At 44.6% G+C, this 15726-nt stretch overlaps 1 protein-coding gene across 1 annotated transcript; it reads left to right on the top strand.

The window, feature by feature from the left end:
* Positions 1–789: 789 nt before the first annotated feature.
* On the top strand, positions 790–15126 carry asb13b (ankyrin repeat and SOCS box containing 13b). Its single transcript, XM_063197630.1, has 6 exons — positions 790–948; positions 3186–3385; positions 8818–8968; positions 10449–10583; positions 11148–11339; positions 13303–15126. The coding sequence occupies exons 1-6, from the start codon at positions 906–908 to the stop codon at positions 13473–13475; spliced, it is 894 nt and encodes a 297-aa protein (XP_063053700.1). The 5' UTR covers positions 790–905; the 3' UTR covers positions 13476–15126.
* Positions 15127–15726: the final 600 nt, after the last annotated feature.

Raw genomic sequence — 15726 nt, 5'->3', positions numbered from 1 at the left:
CCTTCTGCGCACTGAATGTTTTTGCATGCAGCTTAGCCAGCTCGCTAGCGTTGCCAATCTTAATAGCTTCCGCCAACTTTAATTCAGGCTCTCTCAGTAACCTCTCTCTCACTTTTTTGTCGTGCACTCCGAAGACAATTTGATCACGAATCATTGAGTCTTTCAGTTCTCCAAAGTTACATGTTCTGGCTTTCAATTTCAAGTCTGTCACAAATGCATCAAAACTTTCAGTCTGCGATTGCAGGCGGGACCGAAACACATACCGTTCGAAGGTCTCGTTCTTCTTTGGTGAACAGTGGTCATCAAACTTTTCCACGACTTTATCGAACTGATCCTTGTGATCCCGTTCAGCAAACACAAACGTATTAAATACCTCCACAGCCTGAGGTCCCGCGACGGTGAGAAGCAGTGCTATTTTCCGCGCGTCTGACTTATTGTCCAGTCCCAGTGCTTGCAGGTAAAGGTTGAATCGTTGCTTGAACGTTCGCCATTCACAATCGACATTTCCAGTCCAATTCAGAGGGTCAGGCGGCTTCACACTTTCCATGACTTCTGTTGGACCACTCCTGGTACCATGTAATGTTTCTAATCTTAATGAAGAAACTTGGGTTCTTAACTAAACTTATTTATTAGCATAACGAGTCAGGAGGATACAGGTACACCGTCAGGTTCATGTTCATCAACTGATGACTTGCAATACACAGACACACATCCGGGGAGTACATCATATCTGCGTCCACCTAGTGGCAGGAGGTAAAACTGCAACACATTTTACTTATCATCACAGTGTTGATACAGAAGCCACCGACTGAAGTCGAGCATATCTAAGTAAACATGCCGTAAACCAACTGATGTGTACAATCTTCGAAGCGATTTCCTCATGATATTAAGGTTCCCGTAAATTTATGGAGATTACACGCTCCAGGCCAACGCTTTTCAGCGACATTGGTAAGTTGTTATTGATGCTAGTTGACTAGTGACATTTAAAAAGGTGTGGATGGATCTACCTGCTATCGGCTTCGGCTGCAAGGTGTGAGAGCCTAGCTAGTTTGCAAGAACTTGGACACAATCACCGCGCTGTAAACCGTCCTTTGATGGTTTCTCTACTATGCAGTCTTGGTTGTGCCTTCTGATTTAAACCTTGCTCAGCAGTTGCTAGCAATAAAGCGATCTTAAATTGGGGATGATAGCCGTTTGACTGCGACGCTTTGGTGTCATGTTGGTTTGGACGTCAACATTCAAGCAAGAACAAGACGTTGTTCAGGTCCAACAACGTCTTGTTTCCATCTATGCATGTGCCATACGACGAACGTTGTGTTATACTACTTGTAAATAAGTGGTTTGTTAAAATAGGCTTCATCGGACGTGCAATGTTTAAACTGGTGATTTCCGAGGCCTGCTCAGATTATACCGTCCTGGCGCTATACGTTGGCTCGAGTAGCCTATGCTAGTTCTCTCTACACCTGTTGTTGGTAGCTGGTTAGCGTAGTGGTTAAATTCGGGGCAGCGTAGCCTACAGACTTTGAACGCCTGTCTGTTGTACCCGTGTTTTACCAGTCATATTGCGAACACATTGCATGAGCAGTTTTGGAGTTTTGTTAGTGATCCGCTTCTCGAACCACAGCATTCTATTGTATTATTTCTATGTTCTTGAACCAGCTGGCTAGCAATGTTTGAAGAAGCTGGCCACAGAAAACCAAAGTCCACTGAATTGAATGTTCATCATAGGGTAGGCCCATGTGTGTGCATCATATTCCCCCTAGAACTGGTACACGGAATTCATTGCGATTTCATCAGATAGGCAAGTTGTTGTACTGTCGGGGTATAATTACAAGGAAGTAATGACAGTGGACAGACAACTGACATAACACTACAGTTCTTACAAGGTTGCAGTAATTTACGATATTTTATAGTGGGCCTATGCTTTCTCTGTAGATGCTGCATTTAGATTCTTGAGATTTGAGGGTTTAATAAAAAACGGGTTTTTGCTGAATGAACGCACGTGTATTGATGAGTAGGCTCCCACAGGCAGTCACAGAAGTGTAGGGCTACATAGTGTAGTGCAGTACTAATGAGCAGACGAGCTGTAGCCTGATAAACCAGCCTAAATGTGAGACCGGAGTAATTTACTCGCAGCTGAAAATTTTCGGCGTCCCAGCGGGTGGCGCTGGTTTACCAGGCTAGGTGAGCTGACCATCCCAGGTTGGAATAGGGCCAACAGGTTTTTCTCACCCAGTACAACATGTAGTCAGAAAGTCTGGGTTTTCCAACCAGAAAAGGAAAAGCATAAAACACCTCTGTCACTGTAGACAGCCGCAACACACGGCCTGTATATAGCCAGTGGCTGCCACGCAGAGTACCACCCTGCCACCAGGAGCAACTTTGGGTTAAGGATCTTGCTCAAGGACACATCGACGATGGGGTCAGGCAGAGCAGGGCTTGAACCTGCAACCTTCTGGTTGCTGAATGGCTCATCTACCACCTGAGTCACCACCACCCCTAATAGGGCTACTATTAACAATACATTGTTTGGACCACACTACAAATGAAGAGAGGTGAAAGCCTACCTGGGAAACTCCAATTTCCATTGTCATTGTGACACAGCACACACTGCACACAACAATATTGCATTTATGCTTTGTGCAAGGGTGCAGCCCCCAATGGCGCCCCTAGGGAGCAGTGAAGCGGGATGGTACCTCAGTCATGGAGGAAGATGTGAGAGAGCACTGGTTAATTACTCCCCCCACCAACCTGACGGGTCGGTTATCAAACCGGCAACCTTTGGACTACCAGTCTGACGCCCTAACAGGTTGCCCATGACTGCCCACTCAAATAGGCTACAACTTGAAGGCTTTGCAAAAAAAAGAAAAAAGACAGCCATATTTGCCATAGGTAAAAAGACGCAGGCTTCTACAAGAGGGTTTTATTCATTTAAAAAAAAGGTTTTAGGGAGGAAATGTGGATATAGCCCAACTGGGAGGAAACAAGGATATATTCCAACATTATCCCGTTATTTTCTGAATGCCTAAACTATTGTATGTTTGTTGTGCAGCACATGGGCTGGGCTTCTGGACGGACGCTCGGTCATGCACTATACAAATGTATTCCAATATCATCCTGTTTTTTCTGTGTGTGTGTGTGTGTGTGTGCGTGTGCGTGTGCGTGCGTGCGTGTGTGTTGTGCAGCACATGGGCTGGGCTTCTGGACGGACCGCTCGGCGTTACACTATGCGGCGGCCCACGGTGACGTGCCGCAGCTGCAGAAGCTCCTGAAGGAAGGGGCGGCCGTCAACATGGTGGCCATGGACTCCATCACCCCGCTGCACGAGGCCTGCATACAGGGACACAGCCAGTGCGCTCGCCTGCTGCTCGACGCTGGAGCACACGTAAGAGAGATCACTAACTTAGCCAACACATAAGGGATATGCCTGCTATGACTATTTAGCCATTAGTTAGGCCGCTGTACGAGGTATGCATACAACGACACGGACATTTTGCTCGCCTGCTGCTTGATGCTGGGGCACACAAATGAGAGAGATACCCAGGGCTTATGGTTTTCAAGCACAGTGCCTGATTTCAGGCTTGCTATTTTGTTGGAAAATATACTATGGGTCCCTAGCTGCTAGTTAGGCCACTGCACGAGGCCTGCATACAGGGACACCGCCAGTGCGCTCGCCTGCTGCTCGACGCTGGAGCACACGTAAGAGAGAGCACTAACTTAGCCTACACATAAGGGTTACTGTATGCCTGCTGGAGCACACGTAAGAGAGAGCACTAGAGATACTCCATGCCTATGACTATTCAGCTGTTACTTAGGCCGCTGTACGAGGCCTGCATACAGGGATGACATTTTTCAGGAATTCCCGCCGGTCCTGTGGGATTCCCGTGGGATGGGAGTCCAAATTTTAAAGATGAACGGGAGCGGGCAGGAGCGGGTATTAAAGATGAATGGGAACCGGCAGGAGCGGGAATAAAAATGAACGTGAGCAGGAATGCCGCTTATTTTTTCTTTAAAAAACAAACAAAAAAAGCCTCGTTTTTTTGACGAAACGGGATTGGGGTTGATTTTGAGTGGGAGTGGGCAGGATTGGGAGACATTCTTTTCAGGAGTGGACGGGATGGGACGGGATGGGATTTTTTTTCTGGGACCGGGATGGGACGGGAGTGAAAATCCACTCCCGTGTCATGCTCTAATGGACACAGCCAGTGCGCTCGCCTGCTGCTTGACGTTGGAGCACACGTAAGACTATAGATATGCCAAAGATATTCATATGCCAGAAGTCTGATAGTCTGTAATACTATAGGTCATACTGTAAGAGATCATGTATGCTCAGGGCTGATAGTCTTCAGGTTCAGTCTCTAATTTCAGACTTGGTAGTTTGTTTGCAAGAATAAAATGGCTATGGCTCTCTACAGTACATTGACCATTTCGCCGTTAGTTGCATACCTGCCGACCATTACGCATTTTGTGTAGCAGATACGGATTTTGACATCAAACTACGGCGCTGTCACTTCAAAATACGCGAAAAACCAATAGCAAAGTGTGTTCATGGGCCCTTATAAATTGCTCTGTAGACTTGCAACCAGACAGAGCCGTAGACATGGCTCTGCTTGCAATTGTCTCGCGCTGGCCTTTCCATTGGCCAGCAACGTGTGGGGGGAATATTGACCAATCAGAGCGCTAGAACTAGTTTTGATGTCTTCATTTGTTATGCTGCGCTCCTCTCGAGTCGAGGCATCAGCTGCCGACAGAAAGTTTGCTTCGAAATCTAATCACACAAGCAGAGAGACTGGTTAATGTACTCCTATAATCTCTGAAACAAGTGTCCTCCTCCTGTCATCATGTATTATTGGTACTGTCGCTGTAGTTTTAGAAGTGAGCACCGTCAAAATCACCGTTTCAAAGGTAAATGGACTTTGAGAAAGGTAGCCTGTATGAGAATAGTGAATTGCGTCCAGTTGCGTGTCGATGACCGCGCTATAAATTAGCAGATTAGCAGCAAACTAGATTCGGTTTCCCTTAGCGCCGGATCATTTTAACTCGGGAAAATAAAGCGATAGTTCTAACGGTTGTGCTCGGAGTAGGTATACATCCGTAACCTACCATGACACCGTATAGGAATACTGTTCCCCCCTGAGTCATGGCCCATTCTGTGAACAGGTGTAACAGGTCGTGCGTCATACCAAATATGCATCACTCCACGACTACTATCCGTAATCACGTATGGCAATCTATTAATAAAATCAATTCTCCTATCATCATATATGTGCCGAACAGTGAACAATAGCCAACTCATGACAGCAGGTGAGGGTAGATAGGCCTACTATTATGCAGAGAAGTGAAAAAAAGAAGCGATGCCCCTCAAAAGTTACCGTGGAAGTTCCAAGAGCATTGGCCATTAGCCCCCGTCCCTCAGTAGAGCCACTACATGACGCATTTTGTACTGAATGAATGCTGAAAGTGTGATTTTGATGTTAGCCCCCAACGTAATAATATTAACCTGATATTATCCTAGCTTAGATAACACTTGTCTTTATCTTTTTCTCTACTGCTGATGCTTCTTCACAGTAGGTGACAACATCACCATTTATTAATATTGGGGGAGATGATGTAAGAATCATTACAATTCAACTTTTTGTTCATAAAAATCACTGAAATGCCTCGGTATTTTATAATCAAATTATACATTTTCCTACATGTACCTTCTACAGCCAAAAAATAATCAGCAAATGCTTCAATTTCATACTCAATTCCAGCTCCTTAACACCCCACAAGTGACCAAATGCTCTGTTTGGCTGGTACATAGGATAACTTAATAGCCAGACTGGTGGTATGTTTGACTAGTAAGATTAACAGCCATATTGGCTGGTGATCAGTAAAGTTAATTTAGAGGCCTCCAGCACACTATATCATAGCATTTTATTGGTGTTATGGTGTGAAACAAAAAAAAAAAATCTTTCATGAAAGTTTAATAAATTATGGTAGTTCAAAGTACTGTGAAAAGCAAGATAAACTATTTGCCAGATACACGGGATGTTAGGCTAAAATGCATTAAAATGCAGGAAATTGCATCTAAGAAAAGCATTTTTTTCTGGGGGAGGACCCCCTACCTGAATGAAGTGTCTCATATCTTCCCTGTTGACATTTGGCAACCCTAGGTGTAGGGCAGACTACGCAAAACAAAGTAGCCTCTCAGATGGGCCCGCCGGCGACCCCGTTTGTTTGCCATGCCAAGTTGTTGCGCCGTGAATTGCCGCGCCGCGATAAGTTGCTACTCAATTTTGTTTTTAAAGGTTGGCAGGTATGTAGTTGAGCCCAGGATATGCTTGCTCTTTGCCTTAAATCACGAATGCAACCTCGTGCGACCACGTGCACACTGCACATACTTTCTTCAGTACAACCGGAGCACTCTGCACAATAAAGGAGGTATGATCTACGGGGGTGGGTAACCGAACGGGCCTCTCATTAATATTTGCCACCATTGCTTGACTGTACCACGGCCTCAACATGCATATCCCGGGCCTTGGGCCACTGCACGGGGCTTGTCCACAGGGACACAGCCAGTGCTGCTGGATGCGGGAGCACACGTAGTCGGGCAGTCGTGGCCTAATGGTTAGGGAGGTGGTCTTAAGATCAGAGGGTTGCAGGTTCGAATCTCACTTGTACCTCTCCCTACACCTCCATCCATGGCTGAAGCGTCCTTGAGCAAGGCACCCAGCCCCTCCATGGACTGTAACCAATACCCTGTAAATAACTATGAGTTATGAGAACTTGTTTCACACACAACGATAATAACACTGGGGTCAGAGAGTGGGGCGAACACAGATCCTTCAGCAGGCTGCAGGGGGCGGCAGGGAGACGTCCCTGTTGTTGCTCCACCTCCCTGAGATGTTCTGGGGGATAATGGAGCGAAACATCAGATGATGGGTGGCCCCCCAGCTGACGACCCTGCAGCCTGCACAATGGCACCGTCGGAGGTGCGTCAGGCAGAAATGCCAAGCAGGTGCGACCACCTGTGCTTACATCTGAGTCACTTTGGATGAAAGCGTCAGCTAAGTGTAATGTAATGATAAGCCAAGGTAAAGCGTAGCATGTTTCTTCAGTGTAACAAAGTGGGATCGAGTTCGGTCTTCTTAAATAGGCCGCACTTTCCCATTGAACTCCTTTCATTCTCCCTGTCTCCTAAAGGGGCATGGTTGCCATAGGATGGCCTCTTATATCTCTCATCTTGGTTCCAGAGGAAACTCCTTATCCATCATCTCTGCAGTATATGCCTAGTTTAGCCTACGCCAGATTGTTTTCCCTGATCAATCCAGCCTGGCCTTCATCATCTGTACGCTTCTGCTCTATAGTCACTTCCCTCGTGCAAGGTTAAGATCAAGCTATGGTTAATCTGAAATCCCTGTTTCTTTCAAGCTCAAAATGCATACAAACCCACTGACACTACACCACTGTCTGTGTATTTCTGTCCTGTGTACATGAAGCCAATTTTAGACTTCTGTATCTAAGGTGACTGCAGTAGCATTTAAAACCTTTGGCAACACTCCCTTCTGTGGACCGTCCTGTATCTGTCTCTGTTGTGTCATTAAGTTGATACTGTCCCAATTTTGGAAGTAAGCTTATTTTACACCTCTCCTTGAGTTAAATAATAGGGTTTTACCGTTCTCCTCTTACTTTCAACCGTTTTCTGGGTATGGCAGTGCACATTTTACCTCCATGCTAGCAGTTAACATTGAGTCCTATGAGACCAGCTGGCGGCTAACTGGTCTCATAGGACTCAATGTTAACTGCTAGCTTGGAGGTAAAATTTGCACTGCCATAGGCCTACCCAGAGAACGGTTGAAAGTACAAGAGAACGGCAACCCTATTATTTAACTCAAGGGGAGGTGTAAAATAAGCTAATTTCCAAAAATGGGACAGTATCACTTTAAGTTGATTTATCTGTGATGCCCATTGCCTGTGTGTGTTGTGTGTTTAGGTGGATTAGTTTATTAGTTTAGTTTAGTTTATTGCTTATTTGACAGGGACCATGTACAAGACAGAACCTAGTACCAGAGTTAGCTAGAAGCTAGTGTACATCTGTGGTCCCTGGGCAGGGAGCTAAAAACACACATTAAAAACATAGACAATACATGCACTATTGTTGCCACTACAAGTCACAAATTGGAGCAGCAACAGAATCCTACTAAAACATACAAAAACATGTACAATCACATTATCACAACAAGGCAATACACACATGATGATGCACATGCCATATGGCAGTGCTTACTGTAACAAAGCACAAGATCAGTGGTCACATTTTTGATTAGTCTTAAGCCATCTTTTTAGTGATAAATTAAACTGGTTAAAGCTTACACTGTCCCTGATAAAAACTGGAATTGCACTAACAGAAAAGGCTGATAGACCAAAGGAAGTCTTCCTGTATCCCACAACAATCGCCTCTGACAGAGGACCTTGACACTCTTAATTTATCTCTGCAGCGTGATATGCAATTGCTTAAGAGGTGGTGGTGCAAGATCATGAGTAATTTTATACATTAAACACATATCAGCAAAATAGATAAAACTAGTATTAAAGGACAGTAAGTTGTACTTTGAAATAATGCTACAGAGATGATACTTTCTTGGCCTTTTGTCCAGAACCTTCAAAGCCATTTTGTAGAGAGAAACTAATGGTTGTATGGTGGTCACATGTGAGGTGATTGGATGGATGCCTGTTTGAAACCTACCGTACCATTACTGCATGTGTGCGTTATGTGTTTGTTTAAGTGGATGCCTGTGTGAGCTCTCTTGTATGTTTGCGTGTCGTGTTCAGGTGGATGCGAGGAACATAGACGGCAGCACTCCCCTGTGTGACGCGTGTGCCGCGGGGAGCCTGGAGTGTGTTCAGCTGCTGCTGGAGAGGGGCGCCATGGTCAACCCTCCCCTCTTCACCTTCTCCCCCCTGCACGAGGCCTGCATGGGAGGTAACACAAACAAACAAACAAACAAACAAACAAACAAACAAACAAACACATTGGATTTGTACATTGTACATCAGGGGTCGGCAATTAAGTTTGAGCCGGGGCCAAAACATTTTCGGACAATGGCATTACGGGCCATGGCTTTGTTTTTCTATTAGGGATAAAAAGTTGTTCTATTTTTCTCTGTTATATTAATGGCCTACCCTTGTTGTACATGTTTGTTAGCCTGGTGAACCAGCGCCACCCGCTGGACGGCAAAATGTTTTGCCTACGGGTGGGTCTGGCCTCGCATAATGATTCAATGAAGCCAGAATGCCATGAATCTGGCAAACCAATTACAACGCAAAGATGTGTTTTGAATCAAAGTGGGCAGGGTTTTGAGGGAAGGTTGTTCTCATCAACAATCTTCGGATGTATTATGCATCGAGGCCAGACTAAATTAGACATCCACATTTAGTCTGGTTTATCAGGCTACATGTTTGTGGGTCAATGACGATAAAGTAGTAGCCCACATCAGGGTGGTGCCACCACAGCTAATGCCACTATTGTATGGATTAAATGTTGTTGTTTTTGTTTGTTTGTTTTTTGGAAGAAGCATATTCATTGCAGTACATTAATTACCAGTTACTAATAAATGTATGGGTATTAGCTGTGGTTGTACCACCTGACGCCTGAGCCCAAAAAGCGTCATCGAACCAGACAGACAAACAGACAAAAACAAACAATAGCGGCATATCATTTTATATGACTTGAGATTGTTATTCATCCAGGTTATGTTATTCAAAAGGAGTTAAGATGTAAGAAACTGGACATACGTGTATTTTTGCATACTTGTACATGGCAATGATATCGCACCTTTGAAGTCGCCCAAAGGCCTTGATGTATGTAATATGCCACAATATGTTTTAATATAAACTCTGGAGCTATATTGTATTCATTTAAACACACAAGGCATGCTCAGAATTAAAGGTGCATTAAGTGATTTACATTCACTGGTCCTTGTGTTTAGTAGGGAGAAAACGCATCAGTCTAGGCAGTCTAGGGGCGTATTCCAAGAACCTGGCTCAGTACTAAAGCAGGTTAAGTTATCCTTGAAGTAGTGATATATCATCTAATAGAAGAGCCTGGAGTCCTCATTGTCTTAACTGATTGATACCAGTGGGCAGGTTTTCCAATTTGCAGGTTTGCCACTTCATGTGTATTAACTTAGCCAGGTTTTTCACTTAGCCAGGCTAATCACTTAGCCATGTACTTGAAATACCTAGGCTTGAGAACTTGGAACACACAGCTTCACAAAGACACACAAATACTGCCCTGTTACGGTATCTTGTTTCTTGGATGGATGAACTTTCAGTGCACACAAAGGCTTTTGCACAATAATATATTCTGAATGTTTATTTAATAATGTGCGTCCATGCCAAATAAACAGAAAAAAACAATAAAAGGTCATCAGTCATTGTGTGTGTGTGTGTCTCCCCACCAGGGAATTCGGAGTGTGTGAAGCTGATGATCTCAGAAGGGGCGTCTATGGAGGCCCATGATTGCCACTACGGGACGCCGCTACATGTAGCCTGTGCCAGGCAACACAAAGACTGCGCCAAAGTACTACTCAACGCAGGTTGGTTGCTTTTGTTTATTTATTTGTCATTTTACTCATTTATCTATTTTCGTTTTTGGAAGTTGCACTGTTAAAATGTTAAGTGCCCAGTCACAAATGTTACCTTTTTCATGAATACTTAACACCACCACCACCATCAAATTCTAAGTGTTCATTATGACTGGGAAAATTGCCAATTAAGGTTCAGGCTCAGGGTTGTCTTCTGCCATCAGTCCTGTATCTAGTAAAATATCGATGTCTTGTCTGCCGGGGCAGCCGTGGGCTAATGGTTAAGGAGATGGGTTTAAGATCAAAGGGCTGCGGGTTCAAATCCCAACCTTCCACTCCCTACCACACTCTACGTCTAAGGTGCCCTTGAGCAAGGCACCTAGCCCCACACTTCCTCCAGGGACTGTAACCAATACCCTGTAAATATCTTAAAGTTGCTATCGATAAAAGTATCCGCTAAGTGTAATGCTTAATGTGTCAGTGTTTCATCTTCCTGTGTGTCTGGTGGTCTACCCTATGTCTAATGTGGTGGTGTTCTTGTCTGCCTATGTGTCTCGCCTTCTTGTGGTTGTGAAGGTGCGAATGTGAACGCCGCTAAGCTACACGAGACGGCGCTGCATCACGCGGCCAAGGTGAACAACGTGGAGCTGATCGAGATGCTGATGGAGTTCGGTGGCAAGGTCTACGCCCGCGACAACATGGGCAAGAAGCCCATCCAGTACGCCAGGCCCGGCTCCTCCACCGCCCTCTGCCTCAGCTTTTACGAGAGTACGTGCCTGCCCACCTTCCTAGTCCTACATTCATTACGTAGTGACACAATTAATTAAATGCACGTTTTGTTAAAAATCTAAGTTCGGGAGAAGGGTAATGAAATTTGACCGGTCTAAATGAGCACCTGCACCTGCACTCTATTCCCTGCTCGTCTGTCATTCGTCTACTTTTTGCACGCCTACCTAACCACCTGATTCTCAATCTCCGCTCAGCCATCATTCAACGGATTCGTAAGTGCAATGACAGTTGGCACGCCCTTCAATTATCAACACCGCATTTATTCCCCTCTCACCTGCTCCAAGTCAGAAACTCGGTTTCTTGCTCCTACCCACCATCCGCCCCGATCACCCCCTATCTTCGTCATCTCGATCGTTTTATCCAGGATTCCGCCCTCGCGCCTCCTTGGTTCTTCGCTCTCCCAATAACCAGCATGGGGGTGTCCGCTCAGAACTCGCACATATTCGCGGGCGCGGGTATTGTCTGAGCTCTCAGATGGAGCCCCGTACTCCCGAGCCAAAGCCTCGTTTTTAAACAAAGCCAACATCGGGCTCGGCAGTAATTTCAGCACCATGGCCAGCGACCTTGCCCAATACACTATTTTCTCTATTTGCTTTTGACTTTAAGTTCCTGGAGTGAAGTGGTCCAGCGACCCTGTAAAACGCTTTCATGATTCCTCGAGTGCAGTGGTTCAGAGACCCCGTAAAGCACTCTCATGATCGGTTCTCCGCGCGGACATCGGTTCTCCTACGAGAAACCCACAATCACGAGAAGCCCGGTCTCCAGTGAGAACGAAGATGTATGCATACGTAGGCTACTGAATTCTAATTTCGGATAGCGCACTCATGAAACAAGACTGCTCTTTGCCTCAGCTACTGCGAGAGTATATTCCTTCCTACTTTTTTCAAACGGAACACAATACCTAGTTACACAATCTATACACAACCGCTCTCTGCCTCAGCTACTATGAGAGTACGTGCCACACCGTCCTCCCTAACTTAACACTGAACACATTATGTAGTTACACAAGCTGTACACAACCTTAAAGGGGCATTCCACCGGTGGAGACATGAATATGTTACTGAAAGTGGGTCATATTTATAGTAGAGTAGAGGACATCAGTAGTTTTTCTAGTAGTAATATTCGTGAAAAGATCAAATTTGGTAATGGGCAGCATAGTTGCTATGCCTATTCTGGCCGCAATCCTACATACTCTAACTTAAACATTCTATGAATACTGGAAACTTAGTCAGTATGCCAAATAAAAGCTCGTTATCCGTCCTCCTCTCTCAGCTTCTACGAGACATGCGCCCATCCACATTCCCATGCTCTGAATACATTACCTAGTTGCCACACGTGTGTAGGTCTTCTGCGCTAGTTCGGCACTCTGGCCTCGAACCAGCGACCTGCCCATCAACGCTCCAGTTTGGGCATAGGAGGCACAGCACGATAACGCTGAGCAGGGCTCTAAATTAACTTTTTTTCATCTGTAGCCAAAATGGCTAGTACATGTTCACCTAACTAGCCAAACACACTCACTAATGGGTTAAAGCGGCTAGTAAGTTGGTCTTTTCTACCAGCCAAACTGAAATTTCACCAGCATTCGGCCAGTTGGTTGGCTGGTGGTAATTAAGAGCACTGCCGCTTAGCTAAAAAGTTCAGACCGATGGCTGATTGCTACAGATACTGTTTGAGGCATTTGGACTTCTTATTTGAGTTGAAAATGCTTTGTGCCCTCAAATCAATCCAACGAGTATTATTCCTCTTGTCTTTCTGATGCGTGCGTGCATGCCTGCTCCAGGTAAACTCTGTCTTCAACAGCTGTATTCCTTGAAGTCTTCCTGACGTGTGTGTGTGTGTGTGTGTGTGTGTGTGTGTGTGTGTGTGTGTGTGTGTGTGTGTGTGTGTGTGTGTGTGTGTGTGTGTGTGTGTGTGTTTGTGTGCGTGTGTGTTCTCCATCCAGCTACTCCTTTGAGTCTGCAGCAGCTGTCCCGGATAACACTGCGTCTGCATCTGGGCCAGCGAGCGCTGGAGGCGGTGTCTCAGCTAGACCTGCCGCCCCGCATCATCAGCTTCCTCTGCTACGCACCGCAGTCCGCCCTCGACATCGACGATGGCGATGACGACGACAGCTGACACACGCCAAACCCCTCAAGCCTTCAACCCACAGCCAACACAGCACAGGGCTCAGTCCTGGGTTCTGAAAATCCAATCCATCAAATCCCTGCCATGAATTTGAGCCAATCAGCTCTGATTTCAGTTTATCGTAATGAGCTGCACTCAAGCTCTAATGACTCGATGAAGCTAATTGTGTTGGAAGGAAACTGTGGTGGGGATTTTACTTTCTGGATCCGGATTGGCCATCTGAATGCCACCCCTCGGCCGCCAGGGCTCAGGTGTGGGGGTCATGCACTGATGATCCATGTGTCAGGTCATCGTCTGTTATGTTCATTGAGTGTATGGCCATATTTTTTTTTTAGAAATATCTTTTTTTTTTCACAGCGTTTCTTGTGACGTGGTGAGAGGAGCAGTGTTTATGCATCTTTAAAAAACGCTAAAAGCTAATATATATGTAATATATAAGGGAGTAATTTAAGTTGACATGCACTGCTGTGCGCATGAATTGTGAGGCAAACTTAGTGGAAATGATGGAAGTGGGCATGTTTGTGTGAATGAAATGCTGAATGAGTTGTATTTTTATTTCTGGATTTCTGGAAGCCTTAGGTTATGTCCTGTAACCCTCGACCACGGAATGTGTTATGATACTAAATTTGGATTTTGTTTATTCTTTTGGAGGTCAAACATTCCCTGAAAAAGGCCAACCCAATCAAATATGTTACGGACTGATTTTGTGATTGGTCACAATTAAATTGTAATTGTTGAGGAACCAAGAAGAGCACTTGCTGCTAAATCAATGAAATGGTGACTGGATGGAGTGGAATGTGCTGATATGGATCATGTACATCCAGCGTTCACTCTACTAAATGAGAAAATGACTCCTTGTATTGCCAACCGTTGACCAGTGATCCTACACCATTGTTGACACTGTAATTGAGTCAGTTCTTCTGATGAAAAAACATACAGCTGCAACTATGCAACCCCTAATGCCGTTGGTTGAGATTTATAATGGGAATGGCCAGAAGAGGGTGCATATGAGCTGGTCTGCTCTAACACTTAAACCATACTGTATTTTGGTCCAGTAAGTTTACACACAATAACAATCCGTTTAAATGCATGTTATGACTAAAATACAAGCGGATATTGTCTGTATTACATGCAATGCTTTTATGAATAGAGGTCTGCACATCATCAATATTGTATCAATATATATGTAACATGGATTTCTTGCAACAAATATATTACTTTGTTTATTCAAGATTTTCTGGACTTTCTGCTTGTCTGGAATTGTGTCTGCAAAGCCTCAGGAGTACATCAGTACTAACAGCAGGATGGTTGTGGAATATGTACTGTGTGATGTATGCTCTGGTTTCAACAGGGCTTATGGATTCATGCACATGCAGCACTGATGGTCACATTTTGCCACTAGCTGCGTCACAACATGCAGATGATCACTTGTAGTACTACTAATGCCACTGGTTTTAGAAACGCGTGACTCTGATTCTCCAGAGTTTGACCGCTCAAATTGGTGACAATTTCTGGTAAGGATATTTCAATGCTTGCCAGTCAACTTCTGTTCATGTCTGCTGAAGAATCTGTGACCATTTCGTTGTAAATACGTAATACATGTAACACATTTGGCATTTCAAATAAAACAAATTCCTAAGGATTGTTTGAAATGTGGCTATTATTTGTAGTTTGTATATTATGACAATATGCTGTATATTCAAACACACTGGCTCTGTCTCCTTAAAGACCCTTGGGTGTTAAAAGTTAAATAATAATTGAAGAAAAGAATGCACTAAACAGAAAAACAACAAAAACAGCTTGCTGAGTGAGCTTTTGTGAGGTATTTTCACCAAGATACTGTATTCTGCCTTTGCATTACACTTACTGTAACTTTTTCACCACAATAGACCTGGTTGTGATCAGATCACAGAATGAAATGCAGAATAATAACTGATATTCAATTTGCTGTGGGCCCCTATACCAGACAACAGGGCTATGCATGCACTCACAACAGACTGGCGCAGATAGTTTAAATATATGTGTGGGGAGGCATGCACTAGGGGCAACAAGAAGGTTGTTCAAATAACTGAAATACAGCGGATGTCAAGTATTTGTTACTTTGTAGCTCACTTATATCCGTATTTTAAAACAAACACAAAAGGCAAGGCATTGGCGGCCATCATATGTACAAATACCCTTTTTCAACCTCATGAAACCTAGACATGGGGACACGAATGTTATTTATGAACAGACTACACTG

This window comes from Engraulis encrasicolus, chromosome 4, assembly GCF_034702125.1.
Source record: "Engraulis encrasicolus isolate BLACKSEA-1 chromosome 4, IST_EnEncr_1.0, whole genome shotgun sequence".
Lineage (NCBI taxonomy): Eukaryota > Metazoa > Chordata > Actinopteri > Clupeiformes > Engraulidae > Engraulis > Engraulis encrasicolus.
The sequence above is the reverse complement of the archived record's forward strand: the minus strand, read 5'-3'. Positions and strand labels throughout refer to the sequence as shown.